Source organism: Eucyclogobius newberryi, unplaced genomic scaffold (assembly GCF_026437365.1).
Source record: "Eucyclogobius newberryi isolate DKJ021-1_F unplaced genomic scaffold, fEucNew1.0.hap1 SCAF_6, whole genome shotgun sequence".
In the NCBI taxonomy this organism is placed as follows: Eukaryota; Metazoa; Chordata; class Actinopteri; order Gobiiformes; family Gobiidae; genus Eucyclogobius; species Eucyclogobius newberryi.
The window spans coordinates 13,351,163-13,365,187 of record NW_027316278.1 but is presented as its reverse complement, the minus strand read 5'-3'; the positions used below and the strand labels follow the sequence as shown (position 1 = coordinate 13,365,187).

At 40.4% G+C, this 14,025-nt stretch overlaps 2 protein-coding genes across 4 annotated transcripts in view; one reads left to right on the top strand and one right to left on the bottom strand.

Moving 5' to 3' along the window:
- Positions 1-9,466, top strand: part of zdhhc8b (zDHHC palmitoyltransferase 8b) — an 80,362-nt gene extending 70,896 nt beyond the window's left edge. Inside the window, exons 3-11 of one of the 2 annotated variants that reach the window (XM_072434097.1) lie at positions 545-702; positions 1,787-1,959; positions 2,728-2,830; positions 3,383-3,474; positions 4,437-4,569; positions 5,102-5,204; positions 5,875-5,981; positions 6,069-7,120; positions 7,540-9,466. In XM_072434097.1, the coding sequence (XP_072290198.1) occupies positions 545-702; positions 1,787-1,959; positions 2,728-2,830; positions 3,383-3,474; positions 4,437-4,569; positions 5,102-5,204; positions 5,875-5,981; positions 6,069-7,120; positions 7,540-7,672 (2,054 nt within the window). In that variant the 3' untranslated portion in view covers positions 7,673-9,466. Of the gene's footprint in view, positions 1-544; positions 703-1,786; positions 1,960-2,727; positions 2,831-3,382; positions 3,475-4,436; positions 4,570-5,101; positions 5,205-5,871; positions 5,982-6,068; positions 7,121-7,539 lie in introns of both variants that reach the window. The other variant, XM_072434096.1, reaches the window with a different exon arrangement.
- Positions 9,467-9,497: 31 nt separating this feature from the next.
- On the bottom strand, positions 9,498-13,042 carry ranbp1 (RAN binding protein 1). 2 transcript variants are annotated; one of them, XM_072434098.1, is made up of 6 exons: positions 12,897-13,042; positions 11,528-11,664; positions 11,289-11,446; positions 11,084-11,212; positions 10,929-10,997; positions 9,498-10,522 (listed from the first exon to the last, which is right to left on the bottom strand). In XM_072434098.1, exons 1-6 carry the CDS (start codon positions 12,909-12,911, stop codon positions 10,386-10,388), a joined length of 645 nt encoding a protein of 214 aa, XP_072290199.1. In that variant the 5' UTR covers positions 12,912-13,042; the 3' UTR covers positions 9,498-10,385. The 2 variants fall into 2 exon arrangements, with proteins under 2 accessions (XP_072290199.1, XP_072290200.1); XM_072434099.1 differs by having other exon boundaries at positions 9,498-10,519.
- Between the last annotated feature and the right edge of the window lie 983 nt (positions 13,043-14,025).

Below are 14,025 nucleotides of genomic sequence, written 5' to 3'. Positions count from 1 at the left end.
AACTCATGAATAACTTTCAAATATTCAGATAACTAAATCCACGCCTTCTCCTTTCTACTGCTGTATAAATAAGAAAAAATACAATGAGTCGTTTAATACAAGTGTGAAACGTCTACCCTTTTTACTGTTGTTTTAATGTGAAGCCCATAGTCTTAAATGTCATAAATCACACGCAGCATGTTATCCTTTTGGTCTTTTATGTTTTTATATAAGAGTTGCTTCAGTGAATGCATTTCCAACCGTTTTTTTAAAATCAAATTGCGTATAATCTCTTTATCTGTGTCTGTTTATCCTGTAACAAATGGAATAGTAGTTGTTTTTTTCTTTTCAGTTGCAAAATACACCAAAACCACTACATTCTATTAACTATACACTATAGCTTTTTGTAGACCTGTTTTCTTGCACTATTATTGAAGTCACTTTTGCTTTCCTCCTTATTCCAACGTCCTTGTCCAACTCGGCCGACATATCTCGATGCGTCCTGCTGTTATATGCCTGCCACATGTTGACACATCTAATTATATTTTTGCTTTTGTTTTGACAGCGGACGAGGATGAGGACAAGGACGATGATTTCCGAGCTCCTCTTTACAAGAACGTGGAGATCAAGGGCATTCAGGTCCGGATGAAGTGGTGCGCCACCTGTCACTTTTACCGGCCGCCGCGGTGCTCCCACTGCAGCGTGTGCGACAACTGTGTGGAGGTACGCACTTCTCCAGCACACATCTGGAGAGTGAGATCGTCTTGTTTTATTTCTTATTTCAGTTTTTTTCATTTACAAAAGTCAACAGAAAAAACGCAGAACGGAATTTGTCAAGAGAGTACAGAAAGAAAAGGGGGAAAATGGCAACTAAAGACTTTTTTGTGTGTGTTTGTTTTCATTGTTTTAATATGTAACATTTAATGTATCTAGGGTTTTTTGTGTACTTTTCTTTTTTATTTGATTTTTATTTATTTTTTTCCTGTAAAAAAAGACAAAAAACAAATATAAAACACAAAACACAGAGAGAACGACCAACAAAACAAAATGAACACAAGCGGCAACAAACCCAAAATCTGTGGCCCAACCCAGTCTGTTAAATTCCAAATTTTCCATCATCAGTATGTCCATTATAATGTCAGTCCACTCCTTGATTGTAGGTGCAACTTGTGTCCTCCTTTTTGTGTGAGTGCCTTTTTCCAAGCCGCCAAAAGGATGTTCCAAAGGTATTCATTTATGTCATCCGGCATCTAAAGAAGCTTAAGGGGCAAAAAACATCACATTTGGTCCAAAGTCTGTCAAATCTTTCAGCTTTCAAATCGTCAGAATGTGATATTTTTCCATTTTCCCTATTGTCCATTATAATGTCCATCCATCCATCCATTTTCTACTGCTTGTTCCCTTTCGGGGTCGCGGGTGACTGGAGCCTATCCCAGTGACTTCGGGCCTTAGGCGGGGTACACCCTGGACAGTGGCCAACTTGTCGCCGGGTTAATATAATATATATATAATGTCAGTTAATTATTACTGCAGTTTTTGTCATTAATTTTTTTTAATTTTTTTGCTCATTTTAAATTTGTATTATTTTCTATAGTTTTCAAAATAGTGTCATGGCTTTCAGTTCCCTGTTTGTAGATGATATCTTGAGGACATTTGCCTAATTTAAAAAGATTTAACTTGAAATTATTACAACATCAATTTCATTTTACTGTGGGGGGTCCCGAGTCGATCGTATGGTTATTTTGGGAACCTTAGAGCCCTAGATACCACATTGTAACACTGATGTTTTTTTTTTACTTCATTCTAGGACTTCGACCACCACTGTCCCTGGGTCAACAACTGCATCGGGCGGAGGAACTACCGGTACTTCTTCCTCTTCCTGCTGTCGCTGAGCGTGCACATGATCAACGTCTTCTCCTTTGGCCTCATCTTTGTGCTCCATCACCGGGAGAGACTCAGCGCGCTGCACACCACCGTCACGTATCCTTCCTCTGGCTCTATTTTCGTGTGTGCGTGCGTGCGTGCGTGCTTGCGTGCGTGTGTGTTGCAGGGGTTCAAATGCATAACATGATCACATCTTAATATAATCGTGATGTATTCATGGTAAATTACAGGTAGATTTAGTGACAGAATGTAATGAAATACTAAAGTAAAAGTACTGTAGTTAAGTGAAGATTTTAGCTATGTGTACTTTACTACATTTGAGAGCAGGCATCTGTCCTTTCTACTCCACTACATTTTTGAAGTATTTTGCATATTGTTTGAGATTTCATTTTGAGCACATTATGATGACATTGTACTTGGTTTTGAGTTCAAGCCCCAGCTTTGAGCAAATAAAAATATATACATACAACATATTAAAAAAAAATAAGAAACTGTTTGCAATTGCAACTGTTGACCAATGAGCACAATCACTACATTTAATGCTTAAAAATGTCTCAAAATCTGTGCAAAATACTTTAAAAATTAACTTTAAGAGTAAATTGTTAAACAGGTACAAAACACTTTTACTTTGTCGATTTTTTTTGTAATACTTTTACGTCTTCCACCACTAGTAGTGAGAACGTGTTGTGTGTTTGGATAAATGAAAGAATCGGTCGACACTTTGGATTGTTAGATTGCTATGTAATTTATTAGGAACACTGACTCTTGACACTTCACATTCTCAAAATCCAATTGCATCGACTTCATTCAGAGTAAACAATATAAAACAGCGGCGGTGTGTTGTCCTTGACCCTTTTTCCCCAGTCTTGTGGTGATGTGCATCCCAGGGCTCTTCTTCATTCCAGTCGTGGGGCTCACAGGGTTTCACATGGTGCTCGTGGCTCGGGGGCGAACGACGAACGAACAGGTAATAAAGAAATCACTGGAGTGGACACAAATACATGGATCACAGTTTTACCTTGAGGCTTTCCTTTCTCTTAAGTGTGAAGAGGTTTGCGTACGAGTTTATACGGCGCCCTACATTTATCCAGGCGTGCTCCTCGTTTTTCTATTTATCGAAATTAACTGTAACACCCTTAACTAAATGGGCTTTGCGTTTCTGGATCTTACTTAAGGATGAGTGAATACCAGTTCCTTCCATTACAAAGCATCACTTCAACCTAAAAGGACAGATCGGCTATGAAGCGCTTCAAGCTGCTGGGTCACAAGTTAATGGACTGTTTGTACCTACTGTACTCCGAGGATGTATACATGAAGGCAGTTACGTCAGAAGGCATTCTCTGACGTAACAAAGGACATGGACGCAAATGATGTGCTGTATTAAACAATTTCCCCCATTATATACAGTATTTATAGGATTAATTATTAGCAAATCAAATGCATATCTTAAAGTCTGATGCTGCTTGTCGGTACCGCTGCCTTTTGAATCATTCTAAACGCTGTGTATGTTCTTACTTAGGTGACGGGTAAGTTTCGTGGAGGAGTAAATCCCTTCACCAAGGGTTGCTGTGGCAACGTGGAGTATGTCTTATGCAGTCCTTTGGCACCGAGGTAAGACACTGTACCTTTCTGTGAATGTTTTTCAGGATTTTCTCTGTTTAATCATGTTGATGTTAATACACAAACTGCCATCTGCTGTTTCACATTTTATTAAAACACGCGGCAGGATTAGCACATGGATTTGGAGACGCAGTAACGACTACATTAACAGTCATTACATTTTTGTCATGGCTGCGTTCATGCATTATATAGGCCACACTCACTCACACACTACATTCATACTAGGCAAGGATTGGTGAAGTGCCTTGCCCAAGGACACAACGACAACTCCCTCAATGAGAGCTTTTGTCCCTTCCATTGTTCTGCCCATGAACAGGTGCCACAGTGGGTGCACTCTGGCTACTGTAGTATAGAGAGATGTCCGGTCTAGTGATGTAGTGAGTGAGTAGACCCTGTACCTATGGTATAAGACTGGACCATTGACACTGCACTGTAAAAAGACTTGATGCAGTTCACGCTGAATGCAATGAAAAGCAGCCTGTTATGTTTGTGCACGTACTCTGAGGTGGCTGTGGAGGTGTCTCTCCAGAACTGACTGAACACAGCCAGAAACCCCCGGGGGGAGGCAGATGGCTCAGAGAGCTGACTCACTCACACGGGACAACAGTTAGATATGCACTTTGATTTACTGCTCTTTACCAGTATGTCATCCGATAAAACTGTTTCCATTTTACTCTTCTCTTAAGTTCCAACTGTTTTTATGTCATATTTGGTCACTACGGTCTTTTAGAATACACTTAAAAGTTAGTCATTGATACAATTGATATTGTATTATATTTTTAAGAGCAATACACACCTTTGATTGTTTGTTGATTGAAGTCTTAATAATTTCTGCCTGCTGCATGCATAACTAACATGGCATACTTACTTAACCCCTTTGTGAAACCCCCTATGGAAGTATTGTTTGAGGACAAAGAGAGACCTGTTTGCTGATGCGCTCCATTCTCATGCAGATATATGCTGGATCCCAGGAAAAAGCCCCATATCAAAATTCAGCCCCCATTCATCAGGCCGGACCTCTCCGACAGGCAAATCACCATCAAGGTCAGCGACAACGGTATCCACGGCACCATCGTCAGCTCCAAGGTGAGCTCACAGATGTGGTTATTGTGCAGTTTGTACAGTTTTTCTTTCTTTTGGCCGTGATCTACAGTGATCTCCACATGAAGCAATATTATATGAATGTTGCTTTTTCTTTCATATTTCTGAAATGACAATAAAAGCTGCAAAGGAGACGTGAATTAGCAAAACATTCAAACTTTCTGTGACCAATTGTTTCCAGAAAGAGATCACAAAAAAGATAACGCTCTCAAACTCGGGCGCATTAGATTTCCCGTGTTCTGCTCCATCAAATTTGCATTCAGATCTTTGGTATCAAATTAGAAATGACATGTGCCAGGTAAAAGTGACTTTTGGCCTCTAAAAGATGGATCACAATAAACAGTTTATAAAGTTAGCTCAGTAGCAGTGCCAAACATTATTTCATAGGAGTAAAGACCGAAGACGTGCCAGAGAAGTTGATTCCTAGTTCTACTGCCTGCATTGTTGCCTGCATTGTTGAGTTATTAGGACATTTTTCATGTTGTGGTTGCTATGTATCTCTCCGTTCTGTCTGTAGTCCAAAAACAGCTTGGACGTTCTGGATGAAAAAGAAATCCAGCCTCCTCTGCCTCCCAAAGCTGACAGGTACAACTTCAAAAGCCAGCTGACCTCCACTGAAGGTAAGCAACACAAATACTCTTTTCCTACATCAATACTTTTTCCTGTTTCTCTTGTAGAATAAATAGCATTTCTATCCCTAATTTCTGTAGATCTGCAGTGACTAGATTCTAGTTAGGCTCGATAAATGCCCACCTCAGTAACAATCTCTAGTGGCCTTGATTTTTCCAAGCTGGAGAACAGACCTGATTTGTTGCACTGCGAGCCAAGTTCACTGAATCTGTATCAGATTTGCTGTACAATGCTGGAGTGAATCACTGCAACATGAATCACCGTTTTTCTTTTCTCTTGTAAGTGGTGTGAGGGACTGGAGCTCTGCCAACGGGGGGAGAGAAAGCAAACAGGCTCAAATCTGGACTATAATTAAGATGGAGCCTGTCATTTGGATCCAACAGCTCAGATACTATTAAGGCTGTGGGTTTATAAATGAGCAAAACATGAGCTCTCAACATTTATAGAACATTTATAGTGTTTTATTGAGTCAGTTTAGATTTCAATAATATAGATTCTCCTGAGAATCTCCAGTGTCATGGTGCATTATGTCAGGGTTTGTACATGAAGTGCTCTTGTTGATCACTACTGCTACCTGGTGGCGTGTCGGTGTACTTGTTTTATTCTAGACATCTTTTTTTATTCATGTCATGACATTTTTTCCCCCTCTTGTGTTAGTAGACGGCTCACTCTCTGGAAAGACCCACCCTTCGACTCCAGCCATGTACAAATACAGGCCATCCTTCAGCACCATGCCTAAAGTCCACTATCACAACTCTCGGGAGAAGGTATGATGCTGGTTTCTTTTTCTTTTAACCCACTGTAGTTGTGAAACCTTCAAATCCTTCAACTGTTCTTTAATACATTTCCCTTAGATTATGATGGGAGAAGAACGCAAGACTTCAGCCATTTTGGAGGAGGGTGTCCGTGGTCACGACTACCGCTCTGAGCCCAACCTGGACCTGCCTGAATACACTAACGCTCCGCTCCATCGCACGTTCCAGTCATCTCCTCTGCAGTTGGATGCTGACCCTGTGAACTCTCGCTCCCTCAGCCTGAAGCAGGCTCAGCGCCGTTCTGAGAAGGGCCACCTCACAGGACTCCAGCCTCAGACAGTCACCTCCACCCCCTACAAGAGTGTCTTCTCCCCCAACACACTGTCCAACAGGAACGGCAGCCTGTCCTATGACAGCCTGCTCAATCCCAGCATCTCCCCAGGTAATGCCAGTGAGTGCATGGCCCACCGCGGGATGCCCTCCATGGGATTCCACTCTCCTTATCTGCCAACCAAAATGTGCCACATTAGGGAACCTGAGATTCAGAGGCAGCAAGTCACAACCACCTACAGCCCTGTGATGCCTGTCCGAGTGGGCAGGCAGTCCCCTCACCAAAGGGACAGGGATCCATCTCCAGTGCGCTATGACAACTTGTCCCAGACCATCATGGCATCCATCCAGGAGCGAAAGGAGATGGAAGAGAGAGAAAAGCGCCATATGTTCCATGGGCGCTCGCAGCCACACATTTATGCCCAAGACTCAGGAGTGTTTGATGGGGCAGGGGGGTACGGGTTGCCCCCTAGTGGCTGTTATCCAGACGGGACTCGATCCCGAGGCCCAACACCTCCAGCCTACAGTGGCTCAAGGGACAATCTCATGGGAGTTGGGTTGGTGAACTATGGCCAGCGCACCCCGGTCTTGCGCCATGGCGGGTCTACCATGGGCCGAGCTCTAAGGACGTCCTCTACTTCACTGCACACTGACCACAGCAGCTCCAACAGCAGCCAAGGCAGGGCCACAGAGGGCTATCGCTCCCCCACACACCAACCCCACTCTCCCATTGTCCCCCGCTCACCCTCCTATTCCCACTACAAACTTTCCTACATGAACGCCCTTGAAAGGACAGACTCCCCTCGCTTGGGAGCGCCAAGGTATGACTCTTAACATCTGAGGTTGCATGCAGTGTGTGAGGCCCAGGGGCAAGGGTCATGGAATGTTTCTGATCCAGTGGAGGTCCTTGTCTGTCTGCGAGAAAGGACAGCCTTTTCACTTTGTACTAACATTGCTGTGTATCCATTATTATTTAAATCTTATTTAAATACTTTGTTTGTAATGGACTGCTTTTCTAGAGAAATATACTATTTTGTGTGTATTCATTGATATAATAAAAAAATAAATGGGTGATAAACACTATTTATTTTTCTTTTGCATGCATTTCTAACACTCATCTAACACATATACTTACTTGTACATTATATTTTTCAATGTCCATTCAACTAACAGCATGCCTAACCGAACCCTGTGTTTGTGCAGTTGAACATAATTTTCCCCTGTTTTTCTTTTCATTCAGAGAAACCAAAATAGTTAATGGGCAGAGGGATTGCCACCCCGGTGCTCATGGCACCCCCCTCAGCCCCAGTCGCCACAATAATGTCAAAAAGATGACCGGCATCGGTGGCACCACCTATGAGATCTCTGTGTGAGGAAACGCACTGGAGCCACTTCTAAAGACTGCAACATCTCTCCTCTGCAGAGACCACTCTCAAAGTGCAGGTCGCTCCTCCTTTTACAGGACACGCCTGCCATTGCTGAAGCCTCTCAGATTGTGTTTGAGACATCACTGCTGTCCGGCTGGTAATGAGGAAAAGGTTGACTTGATGGCTCATAATCTTGGCCACAGGAGTGGAGTGGACAATAATTGTTTGTTAGTTGTGTCTCCATTCCTGTCTGTCCTTTGCCTTGTTCTGGATAAGACCCCATGTCAAGTTTTGGTCCTTCATCTCTGCTTCCACTGTCCGCCAGAAAAGGGCTGTTTTTGTAACGTTGACATCTTTTCTTAGAACATGTCCCTTTTCATTATGACTGCATGTCATCTTGGTGGAGGTCGTTAGTTTCAATAAGACATTGTTCTAAATGGAATGGTGGGAAAATCCACCACTTGGCTTTTTGCCTCAAGTCAAGGTGCTTGTACAAACCCTGCACTGCAACAGATTGAGAAGCACATAGGGCAACTAACAGCTGATTCAAAATAAATTAATTTATTTACAAGTTTCATATTTTCATAAATCTGCAAAAATGAATGTCTTGTATTTTCATTTATGTAAATTATTTGTTGGAACAACTCCTATTATCTTAATGCAGTACAGTACATTGGGCCAATGCAACTATTGCATTTAGATAGAACAGAAATACCTCATCAGAGCAGAGGGTAGAGATCAGCCTCGCACAAACACAACTTGTTTTCATAATATTTAATTTGGTTACACACACACACACAAAATCTGATATGTATGTTATGTTTGCGTCTATAATAACTGTTTGATTGTATGGATATTTCATTGTAACTGGTAAAAAAGATAACTGGTCACTGATTTATTTTGTATTGTTTTTCTAAGTGTGTTTTATTTACCCACACTTTTAAAACCTATGTTTGATACATACATTTTTATATCATAGGCAAATAATTGAAGCCTGGGCTACATTTGAGTGCATTATGTTTATGTAGAGTCTTCGCTCATGACTAAAAAAAGAAAAAAAAAGTTGTACTTTGCAGTGTAAAAAAAAATGTAAATTGATATGTAATTATATAAAATGTGATGCTAAAGAAGTCACTTTTGTATCAACATCTAAAAGTCAAGTATAAGGGCCATTATTTGACATTTTTGGGTAGTTTCATGTTGCAAAAATGCCTATTTGACTAAATCCGCCTGGCTCAGCCCAGTATTACTTTAAATGGCAGCAGAACGTGCATCTTAGCCTGGATATCAAGTAGTGTTTGCATTAAAGATTAAACCATTGCTGCCTTTCTAGACCTGAAGACAAATAAGCAGTCTTATTGACGTGAGAGAAAAATGGTCTTATCAAAGTACTTAAAAACTAAAGGGATCATGCAATAGTCTAAGCTATAGGCCGGTAGTGTTAAATTGAGTTTTGTGAAAATAGTGATACTTATTAATTTAACTTTAGCATACTCCACATTACTCGGAGGCCCTTGTCCCGATCAGAGTACAACCAGTAAAAGGTTTACCTAAGTATACTTATATATAGTAGACCTCTTTAATGCCAATTCCCCTTAAAAACTGCCATTAGTCTGTTTTAGGAATGGACTTCACTGCAGGTCAGGGGCCATTCCTGACGTCAGCACTGAAGCTCATAACTATTTTTGAAACCTAATATACCATGTATAAGAGACATTACTGAGCCTGGATTAATATTTTTGTGAAGAGGAAATATCTCCCATTAAAAAAAATAAAGTTTGCCATTATTCAAGCGGTTGAGATTTGTGTTCAGTTTCATTAATGCAAACGGTTGGTCCTGGAGAGCTTTTATTCAAAGGTGAAGGAAGAAACATCTTAATCATCCAAGTGCAAATGAAAAGCAACATTTCATCCATAGACATGTTTTTACAGATGCGCTGGCACTCTGGATGCACTTCAGAGGCGAGGGTTAGGAACTCAATTAGTCACGATTAGGTGAGCAGATAGGTCACACTTACATTTACTAACCATGCTTCAAGTCTGGGAATGTTTTGGATTTGAATCAGGAGAAAATTAAATGCATAGCTGCACCAAACTTAAACCGTTGACCGAGATTTTCAAACAAAAACAATGCAAAATGCTTGGCCTTTGCGCAGACGCACTTGTCAATCGGAGTGCAGCGCTATTAAGCAACATGCGCCACGACTGTAACCCAACTGCCTGGAGTGAAGTTCTCCCTTAACCAGCCCAAAGAAGGCAGTCAAAGCAGCACCCACTGAGGACCATCTGGCCTACAGGAAACACGGACACTGAACAGGGCAAGATGTACTGAAGGATTTTATATTTTAACAACTAATGCCCGTATATTTTCCCGAGGCTACATCCTCTTAGTCTACAAATGTTTCAACAATACTAAAAAAAAAAAAAGAAGACACCCAATGTGGGAATTATCACTATCACAATCCTTTTTTCACAGTTTATAAAAGAAATATTGATGATATGAAAAGGTGACATCTTCAGGCATCTGAAGGGGAGGCTTTTTAATACAAATTCAATATAGTTAGTTTTTCTTTCAGTGGAGTCAAGGACTTGTGATCTTGAAGCAAAAAACAGATAATAAAAATAATATGCAAGTGTCCAAATTTCAGTTCCGTTACAGTCTCGTAGAAAAAGAGGAAAACGGACAATTTGAAGATCAACAAAAGTGAGTTCTTATTTCTCAATTCTTTTCTTCTGTCGTGACCTCCTTTTTCTCGTCGTCCTTCTCTGTCTCCTTTTTGTCCTCTTCCTTCTCCCCGTCCTTTACAGAGAGGTCTTCTAGCTTCTCTGCCACTTTGTCTGGCCCATCCCCAACTGCTAACAGGATAAAAACAATTAGCGATCATCAATTAATCTATAACCAAATATAAATATCCGATGCAGAATGTTATTCATTGGTGGGTAATAATAGTTCAACTTCTCTTACACTTGCTACAGAAGCAACATTAACCATTATATAAAAACTACATTGTGGGGGAAACACCAACTTCCTCCTTTTGCAGTTTGAAATCAGGTATCTGGAGAAAGTTTGGATAATCTCCCCATTTTGAATGATATAATAAGAATGTGGCAGAGCAAACCAGCACTGGATTTTACAGAAAGCCAGTCAATTGTAATGTTCTGAAACATTATGTAGCAGACAGAAAAAGTTCTAGGCTGGATCAAACAGCGAAGAACAGAGTATAGTCTGCATGAATACTGTGGTGTGTAAATGGGTGCTTACCGTTATCTTTGAGACTCTTTCTAACTTCCTCCTTGCACTCGTCAAACTTTACCTTAAATTTCTGAGCATCTGTAATGAACAAAACAGATTATTATATTTAAATTGACCCAAGCGTTGAAACTAAATAAAATAAGTTACATTTAAAAAAATCTTACTTTCAGAGTTTAAAAATCGTATTGCCAAAAGTTCTGCTTTCGGGGATTCGTCAGCGTAATCTGCCAGTGTATTCCACACCCAGGCGCGGTCACTACCTGCATTTGGCTTTAGCTCCATAGCAGGTGTAACTAACATGGAAAGCACAGGTGAAACAGGTTTAGAAACCCTTACGTGAACGGGTGCCGAGCGTTTATCTGCACTCACTGTTATGGTTGGCACAGATCTTGAGTGTTCGGTCTCTCCTCATAAGGAGACGGATGCTGCCTGACTCCTTGTGCTTCAGAAGCTTCACGTCTCCCGTGCCCCTCTCCTTCCACTCAGGAGGCTCGTTCTCAGAAGCAAAACGATACAGTTTGGCTCTCCTGTGGAGATGTTTTTATTGAAGACATTGTTATCCACATCTATTGAAGTTCTCTTGATGAAAAACAAACCGGTCAATTTACATTTTAAACAGCTCCTCCTCATCCTCTTCTAATGTTTTGATATCCTGTTCTGGAAGGCTCACGATTGGGTCATAGTGGGGATCATGATTGGTCTCTTCTGCCACTTCTGGAGCTGTCGTTTCTTGTTCCTCTTGGTCCTGAAAAATGTCAAAAAGGTTATGACAAAGGTTATTTTATGGCTACGGAGAATCACATCTGTGCATAAAGATGCTCAAGGACCCTAAATCGAAGAGCAGCCCTGAAGCCATTATTGGGTGGATTTAGAGTGTAGGTTTGTTTGGTGAAGAGCATCACTTTTGTAAAGCACACTCCAAAGAGCACATCAGTCTGTAGCGCCTCCGCCGCGTTTCAACGTAAAACGCAATTGAGAAAGGTAGAACAGATTACAGTGTCCATCACTTCAAATCGGACCGACAGTTTAAATTCAACAATTATGAACAGTTTTAATGTGCACATGCTCTCCAGATGCCAAGTTTCCCCTAAAGAGAGCTCACGAAGTTATGCTACTTTTTAAGGCCCACCGCCAGCGCTAACAATTTCTCTTTCACTATCATCTTACATTAAGGTTCCCTTTTCACCTCCATGTTTACAGGATATGAAATGCTTCTTCTTCTGTGTTTTATGGCGGTTGGTATCCAAGTGTTATAATAGCACCAGACTTTATTCTTTACACTTTATTCCAGAGATGACTCCTCTTTGGCGTTTTATCGCGTCAAGCAACAAAGTGATGCATTTTTTCTTCTCGGCTATATTCTTTAGACTTGATTCTTAAGGCTTTATTTTAAACCAATTTCTCCAAAGAATTAAAAAACGATGGAAACTGTGGCTTTATGATAACTTCGGTTTGTGTCACACCTACGACGCTCGTGACTACAAAGCTACATTTAGCCAACTCATGTTAGCAGCTCTTGTGCCGGAGACACAAAGGCATGGACGTGGTCATGGAACTCATTACATTGACAATGGCTAACAACTAGATAACAGTAACAAAAAACACCTATATCATCGCTAAAAGACATGCTTAAATTGCTTTTGTGCGGCATGTCGAATCGCTCGTGCAGAAACCTGTGGCTAACATGCGATGCAACTGCTGGGAAACTAACTCTCGTATCAATAGTGGGGGGTGTATAAACTCAAACTAAAATTTACATGAACCTTCAAATTCAAGAGCCATCATTTTTACTTGCAACATGGACATCGTGAGAACTATAGCTTTGGCAATAATAACCCGAAATATTGTAAATTTGCATCATTGCTCCAAGTACCGAAGTTTGTCGCACTATGCAAGTAAACATATGGGCATTTATAACTTAATTCCTCTTCGTAACGAAACACAAAGAAGGTGATGAGCCAAAGAGTGTATTCTCACCTTTGGGTCTGCCATTACGATGTAGATGTTTAAAGATTATGGAAGTTGTGTGATGGATTCAAATCCCAAACTAGCCGCCGTTCGCGTTCACTGCTCACTTCCGGTTTCAGCTTTCGCGCGCGGGACGTAAGCACGCTCTTCTTCTTCGTTGACTAACCGGATGAAAATCTGTATGCCCCCACCTAGTGTATCGACTGAGTAATATCACGCATTTAGAGCAACATCTTGTGTTTTTTTGGCGGGTGGCAACTTTAGAGCAACATGATCAATGATGTAAATACATAAAGCATTATTTTGTCCTACGTTATCTTATTATCATTTTATTTTTTCTCTATTCCTTATTAAGAATATAAGAGGTTCTGTCTATAGGAGTTTTGTTTATAAGAGTTTTTCTATTTAGTGTTTTTTTTTTTTTAAAGCTTCCTATAAGTCATCTGTTCTCCTACTTCTGTATCTTCTTGCGTTGCAACATCAAAATTTCCACATTGTGTGGACAAATAAAGGCTATCTTATCTTAAACACACGTTATTTTATTTGTATTTATTATTTGATTTGTATTTGTACCAAATACAAAATGCAAATTAAAACAATGCAACACATGAAATCCTTATAAAATGCAAAAAAACATCCAATAGATGCAATTAAAACATACCTAAACACAAAATGGGATAAAATCATGTAAAACAAGAGCACTGGTTGTGTGGTTATAGTCTCTAACCAGTGCTTTATTCATTAAAATGCATGAAATCATTAATCAATTTAGAACATCTTTGTATTTTGTTCCATAGGCTGGGAGTAAAGTTGCCTTTTTTTTTGAAAGCCTTTTTCCGCACCACCATGTTGACTCTTTGTAACTCCAAAATAAGAATGTCCTGAGATCTTAATCAACAAATACTTGCTCTGATGTTTAGCAAACTTGTTAAATAATACAGCAAGCTATATAAATAAAAACAATGCAGTGCTGTTCTCTTCTTGCATCCAATGATTGCCATCCTACTTTAGAGTATAATTCACAGTGGAAAGTTTATCATCAATCCAGATGCCCAAGTATTTGTTGTAAGAGTCACTATGCTTTTGGAGAACAGCATACTTGGATCTATCTCGGATATTTTGAATAGTAAAGTTCTAA